Source organism: Lycium ferocissimum, chromosome 7 (genome assembly GCF_029784015.1).
Source record: "Lycium ferocissimum isolate CSIRO_LF1 chromosome 7, AGI_CSIRO_Lferr_CH_V1, whole genome shotgun sequence".
Classification (NCBI taxonomy): Eukaryota; Viridiplantae; Streptophyta; class Magnoliopsida; order Solanales; family Solanaceae; genus Lycium; species Lycium ferocissimum.
Window position 1 is genome coordinate 55,710,328 of NC_081348.1, and position 22,769 is coordinate 55,733,096.

General features: G+C 36.0%; 2 protein-coding genes across 2 annotated transcripts; one reads left to right on the forward strand and one right to left on the reverse strand.

The window, feature by feature from the left end:
- Positions 1-217: 217 nt before the first annotated feature.
- Positions 218-6,570, forward strand: LOC132065703 (uncharacterized). The gene is made up of 9 exons (XM_059459215.1): positions 218-435; positions 522-607; positions 1,322-1,369; positions 1,464-1,552; positions 1,918-1,971; positions 4,956-5,023; positions 5,154-5,203; positions 5,329-5,417; positions 6,270-6,570. The coding sequence occupies exons 1-9, from the start codon at positions 377-379 to the stop codon at positions 6,372-6,374; spliced, it is 648 nt and encodes a 215-aa protein (XP_059315198.1). The 5' UTR covers positions 218-376; the 3' UTR covers positions 6,375-6,570.
- Positions 6,571-9,854: 3,284 nt separating this feature from the next.
- LOC132065704 (aquaporin TIP1-2-like) lies at positions 9,855-11,501 on the reverse strand. The gene is made up of 3 exons (XM_059459216.1): positions 11,268-11,501; positions 10,924-11,174; positions 9,855-10,399 (listed from the first exon to the last, which is right to left on the reverse strand). The coding sequence occupies exons 1-3, from the start codon at positions 11,395-11,397 to the stop codon at positions 10,004-10,006; spliced, it is 777 nt and encodes a 258-aa protein (XP_059315199.1). The 5' UTR covers positions 11,398-11,501; the 3' UTR covers positions 9,855-10,003.
- Positions 11,502-22,769: the final 11,268 nt, after the last annotated feature.

Sequence of the window (22,769 nt, forward strand, 5' to 3'; positions counted from 1 at the left end):
AGTACTATAAGTCTGCATAATTAATAATTCACAATATATGCAAAGTGTTGAAAAAATCATAGTTAGGAAAAAAAAAATTGTTTAACTCACCACATAAGTTAAGTAGTCAATCCTCGGGGAATATTTGTTACCGGGGACAAATATTAAAGAGCGGCACAAAATGGGGTCATACGTGCCAATGACCTGACCCTTCACAATTTCCTTTTTCTTTTCCCGTTCAAGAATGTTTTTTTCATTCTTAAATTTTGTGGTGGTCCATCTTCTTGTACTATTGGTTGCTAGAGGCTTTTATTTCCCTCTGAAGACAAAACTGAAAATCCATCATTATTACATGACTACAGCTTACATACCATAGGAGGAACCAAAGTTATCTACAATGGCTAAATTGCAGAATCTTTATCTCTTCTCTTACAATTCTCTTCAGTTTCTTGGATGGTAAATTAATTTTCTCTTCCTTTCCACCCATTTTAGTGTTACCTTCAGAATGTTTTAATATTTTATGTTATGACATGCAAATGTAGGACAGTTGCCCTTTTCAGAATTTTGAGCAACTTTATTTCCAACAAGTCAGTCACTGGTGCTTATGCTTCTGGTGGTGAACTAATTTGTGAGTTCCATTTTTTGTTCTTGCTTTTGTCCCAATCTCAGTAAGAAAGAAAAAAGTCTCTTCTTTTAGGGTGTGTTCAGTATGAAGGAAAATGTAATGTTTTCCAAGAAAATACTAAGTGAGTTTCTTACATATTTTCTTGTTTTTGGGACATAAGCAAAAAGTATTATCCTAGAGGCATTTGTATACTATAATCTAGACAAATACTATTGGAGGTGGGGTAGTGGTGGTTTGAGGTTGGAGTGTGGGTAGTGGCAGAGCTAGGATTTTTACTAAGGAGGTTAAAAAATATAAAGAAGTAAACACGCGAAGAAGCTAAGGGGTTCAACATTTACTATATATACATAAAAAATAATTTTAACATTGTATATATAATGTCATTTTTCGCTGAAGGGGTTTGGATACCCCTGGCTCCTTACTGGCTCTGCCCCTTCGTGTTGGGTGGTGGGGATGGGGGCTACAAGGTGGGTTTGAAGATGAGGTGTGTCGAAGGGTGGGGATGTCACAATCAATGTGGAATGCCACTTGTGAAACTTGTTTTTCTTTCTCCCACCAGGGAAGTCGTATTCCTTAGTTTTAAGAAACATGTTTTCTTAGAGAAAATGTTTTCCAAAAATTTTGACCAACCGAACACGAGAAATGGAAAATGTTTTCCTCGTACCGAACACACCCTTAATGTTCTGTTTGAGTAAATTTGTGTTCTTTGTGGTAAAGGTTTGCTGCAATGTTGTGCATTCTTGGAAGTTATACATGGAGCTATAGGTAAAGTATTTTAATTTGGTTTCATTTGACAATATTGCTAAGGTAGCTAACTGATATTCTGATTCCTGCCTTTTTTTTTTTTTGGGTTATTAAGGGATTGTTCCTAGTGGAATAGTGCTTCCTCTGTTGCAATGGAGTGGAAGAACTCATTTTCTGCTAGCAGTTGTTCGTCAAATTGTTGAGGTTTTATCTCTTTCTAATCAAATCACACCTACTTTTATGCATTGGCTACTCTAATATTATATGCTATATTGCTCTGACTCTCCAAAAATGTTGCTGCACCTGTGTCGTATACTCCAAAAATGCACTACTTCTTGGAGGATCCGACACACACCTAGCGATATATTTGAACAGTCCGAGCAAAATAGATTATATGCACTTTTTACATAGTATCGTCATGGAACTAATTATCGGTGGCAATAACAAGATTTATAGAAGCTTAATAATGCAATAATCCTTCTTTTTGCTAGTTTCTGGTTTGTGTACAACCAGGTGTGAACACAAAGAACTTGAGGGTGAAGTATTTGTGGTCTGTTTACTTCTTGTAGGTCCAGGAATCGCCTTCAGTGTTCATAACGTTTTTTGCTTGGAGCTTAAGTGAGGTGAGTCGATTTTCCTCCTCTCTTTGCCTTCCTTACATGTTACTCTCATTTTCTTTTGTCCTGCCTTCTCCCGTCTTTGTAATTTGATCAGTTTGTGTGGTTAGAACCTTAAACCACCCATCCCACTTGCTAAAAGCTTTAGAACTTTCTCCTATTGAAAGCAGTAGCTGGAAAGGGAAGAAATTAATTATGTTGTGATAAAATGCATTTAAGAACCTTGCCCTGGATGGACTTTTGGTGAAAGTGAGCACATGGAGAGGACTATAAGGTGAGTGCATTTATGATTGATATAAGTATACTGGGACCACATCTATTTATAGTTGGAGATCTACATAGAGTGGACTATAAGGCGAGTGCCACATTTTGCTATGTGAAAGAACTCTTTAATTTACTAATTCTTGCCCAAGAAAATTGGTAATTGAGTAGAAAAGAATCAGAAAAATCATGAAGTTTTATAAAAGTAAGATTTGTGCTATAATCATACTTCTTAATTTACCTCAAGGATGATGTAGAACTAGATCTATTAGGACCTATACAAGGACAAGCTTGGAAGTAAAAGTGATATGGCATATAATTTTCTCTAGCCTTGCAATGAAATGCCTTGACGGATCGACAATTATAGGAAGATATAAGGAGGATGGTTATCATTTATATTTTCCTTCTTTCGCATCGCAATATATTACCACTTCTTATCCATCAGGTACTTCACAGAAATCTGTCTGTAGAATTCCTTTCGTACATAAACGATTTGTTACCTAGACAACCTAGTTTTATGATTATGCACATGCAGCTTGGAAAGAGTAAGTTATCAAAATTTTCGGCATAGTTAATCCCGTTCTGTGGCCTTTCCTGGTGATGACTAGCTATTTCACATATAGTTGAACTCTGTAGAACAAATAACAATGCATGGCTAGGAAATGTATGCCTCTAGCTGTATTAGATGGGTAATGTTGGAGAGACTTTTAGAAGTAGTCTAGGTTGATTCTCGACCTCTTCTTCTATTTCTCCATTTGGTGTTTACTGTTGTTACTTATTATTCTTCCTTTATTGTATGTTCTTCTGAGGCAACCTATTCAAATAGTTTTTTGTCCTTCCATTAGACACACGTATTAGACCTGAATTATTGAAGATCTTGCATCTTTTAACTTACCCAAGCTGACAGTATTTGGGGAAAGAAACGGTAAACAGGAGAGGCGTAGGCTACAGCATGAGTTTAGTGATTCATATTGCTACAAAAGTAGGGGAAGTGGCTATATTTACTCATTCATCTGCTCGGTAGCATGAGTTTAGTGATTCATATTGCTACAAAAGTAAGGGAAGTGGCTATATTTACTCATTCATCTGCTTGGTAACAACAGTTTTCCTATACGGATAAGAACAGACACTACACTTGATCTTTAGCCCATAGGCCAAGAAAGATATGATGACTGGTTGCTAAATGTGAGGAGATGTTTTTTTAGTTCAGTTTCTGCCTGACATTATATTTTTTTAAACTGAAAGGCTATTTTAAGATTGTAAAACATCTGTTCGGTTTCTGAAGAAGATTATTGAGAAGCTCTGCATTTATTTGATCAGCCACATATGCCACATGACCGAAAGATGATAAATGTGGAATTTATTTTGTTGGTTTTGCTCAACCACAAATGAATTTCCTTCAATGCTCAAAATCATTTCCACCTTTGTATCATGGCAGGAAGATTGTGAGCTTCTCTGTACCACTAATTATCTTTTTTTCTTTAATAACCGTAGTGTCTGAGCCAGCTTGTGCGCACCTTGACTAATTCCACGGGGTACCTGCTTCTTCCCACCAGCACAGGTACTGGGTAACTATGTCCACCAAGGCTTAGACAGATGAGAAGAAATCACCTATTACTTTTGCCGCCATTAGGATTTGAACCCGAGACCTCTTCAATCTCAACCCACTTCATTGACCACTAGGCCACGCTTTTGGGTGCCTCTGTACTACTAATTATCTTATGTCATCTTCACATGCTTATCTCCTAAATCCAGTAAACCGGTCAACTGTTTTTCTATTTCATCAAGGGAAATCTGTTCTTCCTTTAGAAGTAATCAACTACTGATAATCAAAACCAGTCACTTCCACCATCTTCAAGTCCCTTGCCATAAGTTGCTTTACTATGACAAACATAAGTTGTTAAGTTGTCATAATTAGAAATTCAGTGCATCTGCAAGGAAGCTAAATCACTTTGTGTCTGCTTCCACAAAAATACTTAAACTGAAAACCCCGAACTCTTTTGTCCTATTCTAGGTGTCTCTTAACAGGTCCAAAGGTTCCTGTCTGCATAAGTTCGATCTCCCATAGAATTATTTTAGGGATACTGTATTTTATTTTTTCACTTACCTGATGGTGGGAGATGGCTACATTGTGTTAATAGACCTAATAATGCAAGAACATTTTTCACATCTGACAATGAAGTATCATTGTTTTTAGCTGCAGTCTGCACTCCTACAGCTACCCTAAAAGTTATAGAGTACGAGTTTGGTGGCTTAGTGGTTGAATGGGTTTTGCAATACATTGTGATAAACAGGACTCTTCTTAATATCTTACTAATGTGTTTAGTTACCAAAATAGTATATGATTCAAAGCTGACTGTGTCCACTTTATCCGTACTAAGTTGCTACTTTTAGTGCACAAAAGATGTAATTTTAGGGAAAGTATACAAGGTACTTTTCAAAGTTTATTGAAACTGAAATGCCAAAGCTTTCGATTAGACAAAAGTTATCCTAAGGTAGCTTTACTGAAACGTGTAAAATTCTAGAACAGGTGTAATTCTTTTTGGGCCAACTAAAAAGGAAAGAGTGTCGCATAAATTAGGATGGAGGGAGTACCAGTTACATTGTGTTTGGGTTACAATAACTTTTCCATGTATTTCCTTCTCCTTTACTCCATCCTTTTGAATCTTCAGTTGGTCTTGCATGATGATGAGCATTAAACAATTATAACGTCCTGTTCCTCAACACAGGTAGTCAGATACTCACATTATGCTTTGAGTTGCATTGGAAATCCACCCTACTTGATCACGTACCTCAGGTTTGATTCTTCTTGCAGAGTATAATGCATCTAGTTACTCAGGAGAGAGTATGTTATTAGGAAATTTTTTTTTTGATGACATATGTTATTAGGAAATTTATTTGGCTTTGAATATCTTTTTGCCCATTAGGTACACTGCTTTCATTCTATTGTATCCCGTTGGAGTATTTCCCGGTGAAAGTAAGCTAACAGTTTTGTTAAAACTAATTTATCACATTCATAGTGTTTTATTTTCATTCATTTGTTTGTTGTCGCCTTGTCTAGTATGTGCAAAATCTGAAATGCTTGACTTCATTTCTCTGCAGTGTGGCTTTTGTACCAGGCACTTCCGTTCATTAAAAGGACAAACCTATATGCAGATAGTCTCCCTTTCAGTTATTATAAGTTTATAAAGGTAGTTTCTAATATCCCGAAACAAAGAGCAATTTTTGCTGGAGCTTTAACACATGAATACGGGATATGTATTTTCTGCCATTTGGTTTATACAAAATTTTATGCTTAATACATGCATCTCTTCAAAAGTCTACAATCTCTTGTCGTCCTTGATAAAAACCCCTTTGCAATTCTTTATAATTTTCTCTATACTGCTTAACTATTCTGGAAGGAAATAGATCTAATAGACGCTACCATTGACGGGGTTATTAATTTAGTGGTTTTATCTGTTGTTGTTCTTTGAAGTTTTGGCTTGTCACTTCAAAAAATTGAGGACCTGATAATGACTAAAAGGAGTTCAGTATCCAATCTATACAATTTAATTGAGTGTTGTCAGATACTTTTCATCTTAAACTGATCTATAGTTGCTCTGCTGTTTAAATCTCGACATGCCCTAGTTTTGCAAACTATAGAAATTAAAGAATGCTTTTGCATACCGACAACTTTACTTTCACATCAACTCTCTCCATTTCTTGGGGCGAATCTTTGGGGCTTACACTGTATAAAACTTTAAAATATAGAAAGCAACTTAACTTTGTCCTATGTACGATGTTGCAAATAGAATCAGTCTTTATAGCTGATATTGGTGCGTCATTCATGTGAATCCTATGACCGGGCTTGTTGCATAATGGCTATATAGAGTGTTCTTACTTGTATCGATAGCTGGACTGATTTTTTGATGCGAATTGCTGCAACCTGTAAATATTTGAGCATAAAAATAGAACGATTCTTATTCATCCCCCGAAAGAAATACATATTACTTCAGTATTTTGTTATAGACATAAACAATACTTCGTTTTTCTTTCAACTTCAGGTTCTGCTTCTGGTATACCCTCTTCTATGGCTCAAACTTTATCTGCACTTGTTCAAGCAACGTCGATCAAAGCTGGGTAAAAATCAGAAGACAAAGAAGACATGAGAGTCCAAAGTTTTGTTTTTCCTACTTTTATTTTCAATTGCATATGTAGAGGTTGGATAAGGATGTAGCGTTTGACACCTTTCTTCATAAACAGACTTTGTAGCTGTTGAATGTCCAAATATAACTTGTAAGTCTGAATCTGGAGAACTCTCTAAGATTAAAACCTATTGGAGAAACTTACCATTTCCCAAAAGAATTGTGTTTTATGTTTTCTTTGAACAACTGGGAAACGTCTTGCCTTGTTTGGGAATGAGGTAAAATGTGAAAGATTTTTTCTCAATCTTCCAAATATTTGTTATGGATTGAATGGGAATACCATGTTTATCTGTTCCAAGTTACCTGGTGAAAGAAAGACACCATTAATGACCACATTGAGGCCTTGCAGTTTCCACTTTCCATCCCGAGACTCTTATAAACTATTGTAAAAATATTTACAAAATAATCTGCTGATCAGAATTTCCCCTGAGAAGTTTTTGGCTATAGTATGTTTCGCCAAACTTTCAAAATCTGCTTATTTTGAAGTATTTTTGTCAAAAGTGCGGTTTGAAAAAGTACTTTTGGAGAGTCGTAGTTTGTGTTTGGGCTTAACTGAATTCGATGTTTTATTTTCAACTATTGTCTATGTTATATTTTCAGTTAATTCATCAGATACAATAACGTACTCCCTCCGTTCCATTTAGATGTCATGTTTCGCTTCTCGAGAGTCAAATTATGCGAAGTTTGACTAGCATTTTAAAATATATTTTCTCATCAAATTAATATGAGAAACGTTGCAACTTGTAGTACTTATCATATACTCCTTCCGTTTCAATTTATGTGAACCTATTTCCTTATTAGTCCGTGCCAAAAAGAATGACCTCTTTCTATATTTCGAAACAATTTAACTTTATGCAATCATTTATAGCCATACAAAATATAAGTGACTCATTTAACACCACAAATTTAAAGTCTTCTCTGCTTTCTTAAACTTCGTCCCAGTCAAATGAGTTCACATAAACTGGAACGGACTTTTTTAGAATTTAATTTTAAAATATAAAATATTGAGTTTATCTAATCCAATGTATCTTTGAAAATAAGTCAAATTAACTTTTGCGAAGGGAAACATGACAACTAATTTGTGACGGAGGGAGTAACAAAAAAGCTCATGGTTCAATCGACAAGTTAGTGAAAGTTGGATGTCAATCATGTCCTGCACCAATTTGGGAGCCTGACATCCTCTATAATAGCCAAGTTTCTTTTGGAATCGATTTTTCATGTGATGTTATAATATACATTTTCTATAACAACACTTTGTTATAGCAATTAAAAAAAAAATTCTGGGCAAACAATATTTCTTATAGAGAAGTTTGACTTCAGTATTAAATTTTTAGCCAGTAATTTAAGACTTTGTAACATTTTTGGATATAGCTTAACTCAAAACGCTAGGTTAGAGTATATATTGCAGAACGAATTCAAGATATAGCCAATCCAAACAGCATGCTCTGTTCAATTCTCAGCCATATATGTATTATACTTTGCATAGCTAAATTAAGGGAAAATGATATAGTTATTTAGAAGAAATCATTTTGTAGGTGCTTTTTGGAAAAGTCGAGTCTAAATAATCTATCAATCTGCCAACTTAATAATAACTAGTTTGGTACTTAATTAATGAATATTCACTTTTAGCCCCGAAGAAGTTTATCATATGCTATAAATAGAGGCAAAATATTCATTAGTTTCCTCATCCTTCTTACAATTACCAAAATTCAAGTTCTAGCAAGAAAAAAAATGGGATCGAAGGCATTTATGCTTATTGTTTAGGCTATTTTTCTTGTGATAACATCAGAGGTTGCAGCTATGGAGTGGGCTCAGAGCTCCACCACTTCTCTGGAAAACAGTATACTCACTCCGTCTCTTTATATGTAAAGGTGTTACTGTTTGAAAAGTAAAACGGTTTTTTTCTTAGATTATAATTTCCTTAATTTTTTTTAAAATATTTTGACTCATGAATTAGCAAAGTTGACTTGTAAGACTTGTCGTGTGATATTCAAATATCTTTTTTTTTTTTTAAATTGAAATATCTATATTCTAAGTCGTATTCTAAATTAAGTATTTTAATGCTTACACTTCAAACTCTACATAAATTGGGATAGAGAGTAAGCCTCCTTCCTTTTCAGACCACACTTGTGAAATTACACTGGGTTTGTTGTTGTTGTCGTAAAGAAGAAAAAAAAAAGTATTAATAATTTTGTTGGGCAATAACAAAAATTATTAGAAAACAAACAAAAAATAAATAAATAAAAACTTGGCAAGTAAATTGTTGGACAATAATTCATTTACTGATTCAGCCCATTGTGATCCATCCAAAATCAGCACAACTCGTCCTTTTGCCACCCCTACTAACACGTATATGTATGATTACTGGTGTATGCGAGACAAGTAAATGATACCAAATTTCTAGGAGGACTTCCAGGAATCGGAGGAGCCGGCGGATTAGGAGGATTCCCAGGAGGAGGATTTGGTGGTGATCGTGGCGGTGATTTCGATCGGTGGTGGATATGGTGGTGACCGTGGAGATATTATGGTGGTTATCCAGGAGGAGGATATGGTGGATATCCTAGAGGTGGTGGCTATGGAGGATGGCCTCGCAACTAATTAATTACCAAGGAAAGTATATGAAGAATATTCGTGGTGGCTATTTATATATTATTGTTGTGTGTTTTAGTAGGTAATATAGTTTTGTTGTTGGAAGTATGAATAAATGTATCATAAATATCCATTGATCACTTACTATGGATGGATGGTCATCATCTCATGTTTCTTTGTGAACTTACTTGATAAGTTTATGTTGTACGTCCCTTTTTGTTTACATGTAATTTGTCATCCAAGTTATGTGAAATCCTAGTGAAGTTATATTTTCCCTTTGTATTTGGTGTCTCCGTTCCACTTTACATAATACATGCAATTACTGTTCGAGTTTAAGTTCTGTATCATTTGATACACGGGATAAGGTGAGATATCTCAATATTAAGTTTGGGACTAAGTATGCCTTATTTGGTTGATTGTATAATAGATGCAATCACACTATTGGAAAGAGTGGGCACAAGTTTTTTCAAAGAAGAGGGGGTGATGGCGGGTGGTGCAATGATAATTCTAGTTATTATATAGGCTTAATCAATTATTGAGCATTAACAATAATACTCCTATAACAAAAATAAATACATAAACCCAATCAAATTGGGGGAAGGCAAGCAGGCAAAAAGTTAAGTTCTCTTTTGAAGAAAAAGAAAGAAGGTTGTAGCTGGTGGTGCTGTGATAATTATGGTTATTATATAGTCTTAATTAGTATTATTATTTAACAGTTTAAGATGCTTTCCCACATAAGTTAATCAGAAAGAGTTAGCCAATGAGCTGTTAGTCCAACACTACATTGAAGTAGGTAATGGTGGGCTTAGAATTGACAAAAGAAAGCATCAAAGTTAGCAGCAAAATTCCAGCAAATACAAGACAAATGCATCTCTTTTTTTTCTTTTTCTTTCTTTCTTCAAGGTTTTACAATTAAACAAAAACCAAGCAACCTAGCTAAAGTTTGAAACAAAAGAAAGAGCGCAATATGTCCACAACTTGAATATCCAACATTTGGTTCTGGACTAAACAATTGGATGATAATATCCGTTATAATCATCAGCGGAAAGTTGCTCATGAGTGTAGTTGTCACTGAAGATAATTTCATATACCAAAGCAGCAGTGGCTGAACCGACGAATGGACCGAGCCAGTAGATCCAATGGCTATGCCATGTCCAACTAACAACCGATGGACCGAAGGATAAAGCAGGATTCATTGATGCACCATTAATACCGCGAGCCAAGACGTTGGCACCCACAATGAAACCAATTGCAATAGGGGCAATGATTCTCAAGTAATCTCTGTTGGGGTTAACTGTAGTTGCATAAACAGTGTAAACAAGACTAAAAGTCATTACTATCTCGAAAACAACTGCGTTCCATGGTTTCGCTACTGCTGAGAGAGCGAATGCTGATGTTTCCTGCACCATTTATTTTCAAGTTCATTAGCTAATATAAATACATGTAAACCTCTAGGCTGAATCTAGTCCCTAGAGGACACAATAGCACTTCTTAGCAAATCATTTCATTATTTGTGTGTATTTCTCTCATAGACAAATCTAAGATCTAGAGTTAGTAGATTTAAAATGTGTATGATCCAATTATATGTATATATTTACAGTAATTTTTTGTGTATATGCGTACATAATTTGAGCTGAAAGCAATGAGTTCATTACTTGATCTCACAAAATTCGCCCTAGATCCACTTCTAGTTATTGTTATTTACGAAAGTCTTTGCTAATTTAGTGAGTATTGACTTATGGTTATTAGTGAAGGAGACTTATCCATTAAAATAGATTTAGTTAAACTAACATGATTCTTTTTCTCAAAGCATCTCAAACTTTCTATTATATTATTCTATCGAAGTCTTTCCCTTCCTTTATATAGATGATGATGAATATGAGTTACTAACTTGCAAAGTTCATGGAGAGGAAAGTGGCATTACCAAACCATTATGAGCGACCTTTAGGAGCAAGCAAGCTGCAGTAGATCCAAGTAATTGAGCAATCCAATACAAAACAGTCCTACAAAAGCTAAGATGACCTCCAATAAAAGCGCCAAACGTGACAGCAGGATTTACATGACCTGCAGATATGTTTGTTCCCACTGTAATTGCCACAAAAAGAGCAAATGCATGAGCTATTGCCTCCCAAATCAGTCCAGCTTGTGTGGCCTTTCCACCGCTCGTTAACTTGGCTATAAAAAACATACAAATATTTCATTAAATCCAAACACGAAATGCACAATCATCAGTATGCCTCAATACCTAACAAGTTAGACTAGACTTACTGGCTATGACGGAGCCTTGAGCGACAAAAACAAACATAAGCATGGAAAAGAATTCAGCTGCGGCAGCCCTGAGGGTATCAGGATGAGTAGCCTCTTTCAAATTTCCAATGACAATTCTTGGAATTGGCATATTTGATTTTTGGGAGAAGAAAAAAGGTTTAAGATTTAGCTGCTACTACTACTTTTTCTTTCTACCTCTGTTTTGCTATATTTCCAAAAAGGATACTTTATATAGTGGAGTAAGAAACATTTTTTTTTTTTGGGTACAAAAACGAAACTACTAAGAAACATTATGTGATTTGGGAAGAGCATGCTTTAGTAGACTCGATCATTATTTAATTAATCACTTATTCAAAACGTGTCGCAAGTGGTTTGGGCTTTTCTTATCAAAACTCAAGGCAACTTGACGTTTACAATAATTGCCTATCATATAGTAACTTAAAATAAGCTGTCCCCATTAAAAAATACAACTTCAATTTCTGGTGTTTGATTCATGGGATGTGTGATAGTTGAGGCACATATCCTTTTAAGAGTTGAAGACAACTGAATATATCTATATATATATTTAACAAAAAGTAACAAAATAGTTTTTATAGAGGAGGGGAAAGCACAAAACGAATAACACGGGTGATGGAACATAGACGAATTCAGAATCCAAAGTACTTATTAACAAGTTCAGGATATGGATAATTTTGTAATATATATGCGATTTAAATTTCTTTTGTAATTGAACCGCTCTAAATCTACCTCTATTTCACAGAGGAGGTTCAATTTCTAGGACTAAGAGAATCATGCACAAACTATATTGTTCTTTCTATACAAAAAACCAAAAAAAAGAAAAAAAAAAGAAAAAAAAAAAGAACAAGAAGTAGAAGAAGAAGATTTTCATCATTGAAGACAAAATTGGTCAACAGTCAACAAATTTGATCCAGCCAGATCTGAGTAGTTTAATTTACAATAACAATAATAATAATAATAATAATAATAATAATAATAATAATAATAGTACAAAAATTAATAAATAAATAAAGACAACAGATTCAATCACATTGCGGAAGAGCAGACAGAAGTTTAGATTAGTCTTTTTATTTTTTCCTGAAAAAAAAGAAGAGGGAAGGTGGTGGCTGGTGGTGCTGTGATTTATTATATAGTCTTAATTAATAATTATTGAACAAAAAATTATGAGAGGCAATGCTTACACCATATTACATTAAATACTTTAAAAGATTAAACTAAAATAATATATGTAGAAAAATTAAAATATGCATTATCCAAAACACTTAAACAGGAAGTGAGCATGGTGACTTGATAAGATATGTCTTTTTTCACTAATAATGCATTTTGTACACGTAAGATGTTCTTAGTTTTAATTATTTTTATGTTTAATACATGGACTTTTTCATTTTTTATTCACCATTTAAATTTCAAAATTAAAACACTTAAACTCTTTATATTTGAAATCTTACAACACTTATTGTAAGATTTCTAATATATAGGAAGTTTAAAAGTATTTGATTTCAAAATATAGAAATAATTCTTATATCTGTATAAGATTTTCATCAAGTATAGGAAGGTGTAGATCTTTAATTTAAATACAAAAATAAACTAAAATATGCTTCTCGTGGTTTTGTCTTACTAGATTTTTATATGCATGTCAGTATATTGTTCCTAATTTGTACATGCACAATGTCTTTTTGATGAAATTTTTATCTATTACGATCAAATGTAAAGTGGACTATATATTCGAGATGTTTGATGATATAAATATAAAAGTGATCTTTGTTTTAGCTAAAACTTTTCCAAGTATATGATCAAGCACTGGTGGAGGACTTTAATAGTTCAATTTCTTTTTAAAAAAAATTCCCAGCTGATATTTGGGGGTGTTGCATCTCATACGAAAGGTTTAAATTACAACACAAGGTTAGGCTCTATCCATAAAAAAGAATGAGCTTACAACCAAAAACAACTTATTGCTCATTCAACTTCTATACATGAAGTTAGCTTAACTAACAAAAAAATTAGCCTTTTCAAACTTTGGTCTAATGGAAGACACTTGTCTCTTACCCAAGAGGAAGGGTCCTTTTGACACCATAAGGGGATCAGGATCAGATAAATATATATACTCTCTCCGTCTTAATTTAAGTGTCTTACTTTTCTTATTTATCTGTCTACAAAATAGTGTCTCTCTCAATATTTAGTAAGTTTTGACAAGTTTTAGACCACAAGATTTAAAGAACTACACACATCTTTAACTTAACATCACAAGATTCAAAAGTCTCATTTTCTTTCTTAAACTTCGTGCCCAGTCAAACTAAGACACTTAAATTGGGAAGGAGGAAGTATATGTTACTATCTTGAGAGTTCAAAGCCATTGTTACCAGCCAATCTGCAAGCTTTCCTATAGCAGTGAGAGAACTTGACAGTAGCATGTTTGAGTTTTTCTTATGTCTCCTCAATAATCCTATTGTGTCTGAAGCTGCTTGCCTTCTTGTCCAGTGATCACCATAGAGTCCAATTCAATAATAAGATTGATGTGTCCTTTTAGTATACACCAGTTTACTCCATACTAAGATGTCCTAGATTCTGCTATATTGTGGCCATGTCTATTCTCATCTCTGAGTGCCATGATAAGATGTCTATTCTCATCTCTGAGTGCCCCTCAGCTTTGTCATTGTTTTTGTTGAGACTTCCATCTGTATTGAGCTCAAGAAATCCTGGATCTGGTTTTTCCCTACAGACTACCAAAATTCTGGACACTGGTTGCAGTTTACCAAGTTGTGGCAAAATTCTTTCCATGGGAAGGTGAGCTTGCATCCTGGGAAGGTCTTTTGAATGACTTCTTGTATTATCCATCCCAACCGCGCCTTCTCCATTTTGTACCTACTATATTTTTTCTGACTTCATACCTGCAAGCATAAGTTTCCTTCCAAAAAGCCCAACAAATAATGATAGAGGTGTTTGGAAGGAAACCTGATCAAAATTAATCTCCAAGAAGCCTATGACTCAGCTGAATGGGTATATTCGAGACAGGTGATGAATGAAATGGGATTCCCTAGCAAATTTACTGGATGGGTACTAGAGTGTATGTAGACAGTCAATTATTCTATATTGATTAATGGGGAATCTTCAGAACCCTTTGATGCTGCCAAAGGCTTAAGGCAAGGGGATAGTATGTCCCCTTTACTATTTGTCAGTGCTATGGACTATCTCAGTGGAGTTTAGCAAGACTGAAGTACAACAGGCAGTATAAATATCATTCTAAGTGCAAAAAATTGAACATTACTCATCTGTGCTTTGCAGATGATTGAATCTAATTTGCAAGGGGTGATTTAAACTCTATTACTGCTATGCATGCTTGTTTCTCTCAGTTCTCAAAAGCATCAGGACTCCAAGCTAATCTAGCCAAAAGTTCAGTGTATTTTGGCGGGGTGGCACAGAGAGACAAAGATCTATTCATCAATCATTTAGGATATGTTTAAGGGGAATTACTAGTAAAGTATTTAGGGATTCCACTCTCGGCTAAGAAGCCCACTCTATTGCAGTGGCTACCCTTAATTGAAAAGATCATTGCCAGAATCACTTCGTGGACTACAAAAAAAACTTTTATATGCAGGGAGAGTTCAACTTGTACAAACTGTCCTATTTGGAATACATGCCTACCGGTTTCAACTATTCATGTTGCCTGTTCAAGTTATGAAAACTATAGATGCATATTGCAGGAGCTATATTTGGCAGGAGTTAATACAATTACTAATAGAGCTTTGGTATCATGGGAAAGGTTATGTTCAGCCAAGTCAGCTGGAGGATTAAATCTCATTAACCTGCATTTGTGGAATCAAGCTACTATAGCCAAAACTGTTTGGGACTTATCTCATAAACAAGACACTTTGTGAACAAGAAGAGTATCATTAGATAGATTTACTTGCACCTGTTGGGGGAAGCTCCTAGAGTATCTTGGAAGTGTCTGCTATTCCAAGCTGCAACAAGACCTAAAGCCCAATTTATCATATGGGTAGCTTATGCACGTTATTTTTTTTCTCAATGAAGACTAAGAAGAAACACTTCCTAGCAAGAGACTTTAATATGTACGTACTCTAGAATTACTGGTTTGAGAATTGTGTTTCTCATATTTGATTGGTCAAAATTCTTAGAAAATAGTTTTAAAAAAAAAATAAGTTCATTAAAAATAATGAAAATGGCCTCCTTAGTGAAAGCAGGGAAAACAAGTTTCATAGTGACAGCCCACGTTGATTATCTTATCTCCACCTTGCAAAACATCAAAAGACAACCCAAATGACACCCCTGTGATAAACTGGACTCTGTTCAATATCTTTCTAAGCATTTGGTTACCTATTAGATAGCTATAAATTTCATTTGGGGAAAAAAAAAAAAATTGTAGCTTACACTGAAACGTGAAAATTTGACAAAACACATGAATGTAATTTAGGTTACTTGACACCTCTAATTTTCCAGCTCAAAATGTGACTCTAAGCCTCACAATTAAGTCTGTCTATTGGGCCGGGGCTGATCCGGGCCGACCCAATCTGGTTAAAACCCCGATCGGAACGTCCCACTCCGAGTTGGGGCTGGGCCCGATCAAGTCCTGGGCCTGTAGATAGACTGGCCCAGGTACAAGTCCGGTCGCGGCCTATGGTGTGTTGGGATCGAAATAATCGGAGCACCATGCGTAAGCCAAAAATTGCAAATATCGAATGACGATAAATCAAAAACAAAAGATAACATACTAAAAGAGGTAGAATAGTTTAATATGGTTTGATCTACTGATCTACATATGAAAAACTAATATGAAATCATAAAAATTATTGAAAGAATAATCTACTCCTAAACAAAATTATTTAACGACTATATTGTGCATGCTCTTGTGTTTCTGCAGAAAGGAAGCAAGGAATGATCCTCAATTTATGGAAGTACGTACTAAACTTTTCTCCGGAAAAAGGACGAATATGGAAGAGTCCTTTTCTACCAAGAAAATCTTTTCCACCAAGAAAACCTTTTCCACCAAGAATTTTTTTTTTGAAGTAAAACACAAGTATGGTATAGAATTCAAATAAGTCAGGAAATTCAGGATAAATTCTAACACGTTGAACCACCCCGATTAGTAAGAATTTTTTTTAGAAAAATATAGCTGATTCCAGTCATTGACCAACAATTATGTCTGCAAATAACCATTTGCCAAATCGTTAACTTATTAATTCTAGGACTTAGTCCAAAATCCAAATTCCACTATCAAATTTCTTGTTTTATCCAAATTCCACTATCAAATTCCATTCTTGTTTCTATGTAAAATACCAAAAAAAAATAATCTTTTTTTAGAAGGTGTTGGGTCACAATGGAGTCTGGAACCAAAATGCCCCCAAAAAAATCATTTTGAACCAAAATACCCCAACAAAAAAAAATGTTACAAAAGTACCTTTAGTGCAAAGATTTTACTGCGCTAAAGCACTTAACCGTAACGGCCCCGTTAAGTGCTTTAGCGCAGTATTTTACTGCGCTATATAAATCTTTCTCTCACCTATAGTGCAGTAAAATACTGCGCTATAAGACTCCACTTTAAACCCATCGGGTTCCACCACTGGTTAAAAAAAAATTTGAAAACGCCATTGAAGGCAAAACCGAGGTGGTCCCCACATCCAAAAATGACATTTTCTATTAAATTTCGTCCGGAAAGTTTAGATTCTCGGTATATTCAAGTCGAGGAGCAAGATTCTAAGTTCAAATTTTGGGAAAAGCGGCGTACAACTCGATTAAAATAACTCTACAAACAATCTTCGATTAAGGTTTTCTACTGTGAACTTTTGTTATTATTTTGTTATATACATTATATTCTAAGCATGCTTAACATTTAATCCTTGCTATTTTCCCAAAATTCAAATGGAGGTGGAGTACAATGATTCCCGTGTACAAGAACAAGGGAGACATTCAAAGCTATGACAACTATGAGGTATCAAGTTACTAAGTCACACTATGAAAGTGTGGGAAGGGTGGTGAAATGAGGGTAGGAGAGGCGTGTCTATTTCGTATAACCGGTTGGATTTATGTCGGGGCGCTCGACTATAGAAGCCATTCATATTGTAAAGAGATTGGTGGAGCAAAGACAGGAGCGGAAGAAGGACTTTGTATGGTATTCATTGACCCAGAAAAAGCCTCACGACAAAGTGCCAAGAGAGGTCCTATGGAGTCGCCGAGGCTAAACGTGAACCTGTGGTGTACATTAGAGCGATAAAGGACATGTATGATGGAGCTACGACCGGGTAAGGACGGTAGGAGGAGACCGGGAGCACTTCCTCGTTCGACGGGGGTTGCATCGAGATCGGCTCTTAGCCCGTTTCTATTCGCCTTGGTGATGGATGAATTGACGCGACAAATACAAGGTGAGGTGCCTTGGTGTATGTTGTTCGCGGATGATATAGTCCTGATTGACGAGACTCGCAACGGAGTTAACGATAAGTCGGAGGACCCGGAGACGTACGTTTTGGAGTCTAAAGGATTTAAATTGAGTGGTGACCAAGACGGAGAATACTTGGAGTGCGAGTTCGGTGGCGTACCGCGTGAGGTCGATTTATGGGAGGCTTGGTACCCGTGCCATTCAAAAGAAAGAAAGTTTCGAAGTATCTTGGGTCCATTATACGGGGAGATGGGGATATCGACGACGATGTTTCACATCGTATTGGTGCGAGGTGGATGAAATGGAGGCTCGCTCTCGGAGTGTATGATAAGAAAGTGCCACCAAAACTTAAAGGCAAGTTCTACAAAGTGGTGGTTAGACCGACTTTATTGTGATACGGAGCGTGTGTTGGCGGTCAAGAAATGTCACGTTCGTAAGATGAAAGTCGCGGAAATGCGAATGCTGCGGTGGATGTGTGGGCATACTAGGAGGGATAGAATTAGGAATGAAAATATCCGAGACAAGGTAGGAGTGGCATCGGTAGAGGACAAGATGTGGGAAGCGAGGCTGAGATGGTTTGGGCATGTGAAGAGAGAGACACATATGCTCCGGTCTGGGGAGGTGTGAGAGGTTGGCTATGGACGGTTTTAGGAGAGGTAAAGGGGGAGGTCAAGAAGTATTTGGGAGAGGTGATTAGGACAGATATGGCACAATTTCAGCTCACCGAGGACATGACCTTATATGTGAGGTTGTGGAGGACTCGCATTAGGATGTGGCTGTGTGGCTTATCCTTTCACCATAGTAGTTGCAGCTTTGCTCATTTGTTTATTGCCATTTGATTTCCTCGCATTTGATTGCCGCTTATATTTGTTGGTAGCCGTTGTACTTTGATTATCTTATTTATCTATAGTAGTTAATGCTCCTTTCTTTCCGAACTGTTCTACCATGACTTTCTCACTTTTTTTATTCCTTGTTTTCATATTGTTTTCGATATGCTTGGCCCTATATGACCTTTTGTCTTGTTTTCCTCTCTTTTCCTCTCTTGAGCCGAGGGTCTTTCGAAAATGTACCGCCTACCTTTCAAGGCGGGGTTAGGTCTGCGTACACTCTACCCTCCCCAAACCCCACATGGTGGGATTATACTGGGCTTGTTGTTGTTCTTGTTCTTGTTCGGACTGGGCAGTGGCTTTTGCCACTGTTCCGATTTTTTTTTTTGTTTAATTCATTATTTGTTAAATGTTTATGAATTGTTAATTTGTTAAATGTTTATGAATTGTTAATTTGTTATATGTTTATGAGTTGTTAATTTGTTAATTATTTATGAATTTTTAATGAATTATTATTTTGTTAATTGATTATTTGTTAAATATTGATTATGAATTTATTAGTTGTTAAATATTGTTTATGAATTGAAAGAAGTTGATTGGTAATGAATTATTATGTTGTTAACACTTTGTTTGGATGATTGTTATGTATTGTTTTGACATTTATTGTATTGTGTTGTATTGTATAGACTCAAATCGTTGGTTACATAAAATAGACCTTTCGTCGTTACAAAAAATAAAATTAAATTAACAATCAAAGCAAACATTGTATTTAAACTAACAACATAATATAATACAATAGGTAACAACCATCCGCATGTTGTAAATGATTATGAATTGTTAATCTATATAATTTTAAAAGCGTGAATATATATGTTAAATAAAAAAAGATTACCTTAAAAAGACTAGTTAAAGTTCTTCTTTTCATAAATACATAAGCTAACAAAAAAAAAATGTAAAGTTTGTAGGAAAATATGTGGTCGACGAATATACTCTTTTAGTTTAATTTTATCGTAGTTGTGTTGGCTATTTGGTCAACTAAAAATACATCACATATTCAATATAGAGTTCTAAACAAATACACCGTCGAATTTCGATTCCCAAACTAATTAACTTAACAAGTCTTTGCCATCACATAATTCAAAAGTAATTAACTTAAAAGTCTTTGCCATCACATATGTGTCCTTATTATCACATATTAAATTTATCGCATATCCCATGTTAATTATTCACAAGATATAATACTACATAATTCACATATTCCCTACAAATTATTAATTAGTTAATATAATTTATCTTTCATTTCAAGAATAATGACTAATTTAGTTTGTACAGACCGGACTCTTTCATGGATCGGAATGTTCCCCCTAGGCCCGATGTTCCCCCGGGGCCCGCTGTTCACCCGGGCCCTCTGATAGATCAGTATTGTCTTTGCAAGACAATCATAGGTTAGACTTATTATGGGCCGGTACTATAGGGATATCTACTAGGCTCCGTCCCCGTAGGTCACAGAGCTGGACTCTTTTACGCGAGCACCCCCCACACCCTCGCATCTTGGAGATATTGTTTCGGGGCGGCATCTACCGTTGCGTGTCCGTTGGTCGAGTACAAAGATGATTGGGCGCTCATCGCGCCCATGGTTGAGCCGAGCGGTGGAGGCCGCCGACACATACCTTCCATCTTCGCACCGCGAGGCCACGATTACACTTCGTGACGCGGAGGTCATCTTTGGATTGGGATAGTCGGGAGCAGCCACTATACACTGGGGTACGAGCCTCCTCGGGTCGCACGTGGCGCGTAGTTGACTAGGCTCACCCACTTCGTGCCCGATGCCGAGGGCCGTGCTCGGTGACGTAGTCATTCGGTTAGTGCACTCGCACCAATTTGGAAGTGTCCGGATCCAACGAGGACGGCACCCCGCAGGACGATGTTGATCATCATGCCTGTTTGTACCTGCTTATTATATTCGAGGGCATCTTGTTCCCGAACTCATCGGGTGCCTTTGTCAGTGTTATACCCCGCGTTTTCAGAGCATGACTATGACATGTACCTCACCGTAGTAATGGAGTGTCGGAGATGTCCCATGATGTTTTGAAAGGCACAAGCCATGGAAAGTACGTAACAACGAAGAAAAAAGGATGAATTATAATCTCGTAAGTCGTAGTCGGGAAAGACTATTTTCGAGACCCGAGAACATGACCATTTTTAGTATAATGAATGACGAATACCATGTATGGAGAGTTTCGAAATATTTCGAGGTCGAATAAATTGAAGAGAAATAAGTTCGACGAAAATTTGAGAAACGCTGGGTGGATTTTTAGTCAACTTTAGAGGCGCATATCTCCTAGTATATTTGGAGTTTCAAGGCGAAACAAAATCCTAAAATGAAGCTCGTCGAGTCTAGTTTGTAATGCAGCAAACCGTTTATTGATAGAACATCAGAGTAGAGAATTATAGGCCTTACAACCGAACCGATTGTGCGTAAACGAGATCACATAAGCAAGACCGCCGCTACAAAGTACCGTAGCTACGGTTGATGCCGACCCAATTTAATATAAAAGGGGCTAAAACCCCATTTTTCTTCATAAAAATGCTCCAATGTTCCAGAATTTTCAGCCACCAAAAGGGCTCTTAATCTCACATAAAAGTGAAGATTTTGAGCAAAATTTCAAGCTACGGGATATCAATCGAGGTCCGAACGCGTAGACGCGATTATAATTTCGTTTGGTGTTGGAGTTATCTTGGGACAAGAAAATGATGAAGATTTTGCTACCTTCATAAAAATAAGGTATGAATTGTTAAATCTCTTTCTCTATCAATATGAATTAAGGAATAATTTCCAGAATAGTAGGCGTATGTGGGTTGTGTTGATGTTGTGATTTATGGATCGAGGGTTGAAGAGAAATTTGGATGAAAATACATATATTTATCTTGTACGATGTTGAGGATGTTGTTATTGATGTTGTTAGTATTAATTTCGACTTCCTTACGGAAATAAAGTTATTAATTAGTCGTATCCCAAGTTGGTTAGTTGGGAAATTTGTAAAACAGCCATGTGGCCGTTTTATGGCATATGTTGGTGTTAAAAATGATGTTATTACTATTGGTATTGTTGTTGATGTTGTTGGTTGTTGAATTGAAATTTCGGGCTAGGCACATAAACAGGGGAAATCTTTAATTTCGATGTTAATTTAAAAAGGCTTTCATTAAGTGTTTAAAACTGACGTACGACTACGATCCTAACGATATTATAATGGTTCTATATGTAGATTACGAGGCTACGAATAATTCTTAAGCGAGTTGCAAGACAGAAATAAGTTGGAAGTCAAGAATTTGTCTTCCATGTTAAGGCTAGTCCCCTTCTTTCTAAAGGCATGATCCTTTCGTTATAAACCTTTATGTCGTACCATAATATCATTGTTTCCGCAAATGCTAGAAATCCACGAATCTCGATCCTTATGATGTTATTGAGCTCCCAAAGGCATGATTCTTTTCTTACCAAACTATGCTTGAATTCCATGAAAACTCTATTTCCAAGAATGTTAGAGATTCATGACTTTTAAAGTTTCTATGATGGTAGAGTTGAATAATTTCTTATATGATAACCATGATGATGATCATAAAGATTTATTTATCCAAGCTCCAAGGCATACGGATTTCATGTTATTATGAGATAATTTTATTCACGAGATTTCCATGTACACGAGCTATATATTATTATGATGACGATACGAGAACGTTGAACCATTTCTTGATGTCTCAATTTTGTTCACGGAAGATGACTATTTCTTTTAAGATTCCAAAAGTACATGACTTGATGCCCTATGAGATTTATGGTCTTATTCACGTTTTCTCTTAGTTATTCTCCATTGATAGTCTACCTGTAAATTAATTGTTCCTTCAAGGGTGAGACAAAGCGACGATAATTATTCCATAATATAATCGGAGGTTACCGACCTTACGTCACTCCGATACGCCGTGGGTCTTGATTGGCTCTTATGCATGCTTTATATATATGTATGTATTTTCTCACACCGCGCGTAGATATGCACACCACCGCAGCCGGGCATGTTATGATATTGCCCCCGACGCGGGAGGCCGGACGTGAGCTAATGATGATAACACCGAGCCTTAAATGGCCGGGCATGACACTACTTATATATCACACCGAGCCTTCATGGCCGGGCATGTTACTTTCACACCGAGCCTTTATGGCCGGGCATGTTACTAAGTATATGTATGAAATGTTTTTTTTTAAAAAGGCTAAGCATG

Bases quoted from the DNA above. Each gene is read 5' to 3' on its own strand.
- LOC132065703 (XM_059459215.1), top strand. From the start codon at position 377: ATGGCTAAATTGCAGAATCTTTATCTCTTCTCTTACAATTCTCTTCAG. The intron at 1,370-1,463 runs GTAAAGTATTTT...TGGGTTATTAAG, and splicing joins AGTTATACATGGAGCTATAG to GGATTGTTCCTAGTGGAATA. The intron at 1,972-4,955 runs GTGAGTCGATTT...TCCTCAACACAG, and splicing joins TTGCTTGGAGCTTAAGTGAG to GTAGTCAGATACTCACATTA.
- LOC132065704 (XM_059459216.1), bottom strand. From the start codon at position 11,397: ATGCCAATTCCAAGAATTGTCATTGGAAATTTGAAAGAGGCTACTCAT. The intron at 11,175-11,267 runs GTAAGTCTAGTC...TGTTTTTTATAG, and splicing joins TCAAGGCTCCGTCATAGCCA to CCAAGTTAACGAGCGGTGGA. The intron at 10,400-10,923 runs GTAATGCCACTT...TAAATGGTGCAG, and splicing joins AGGTCGCTCATAATGGTTTG to GAAACATCAGCATTCGCTCT.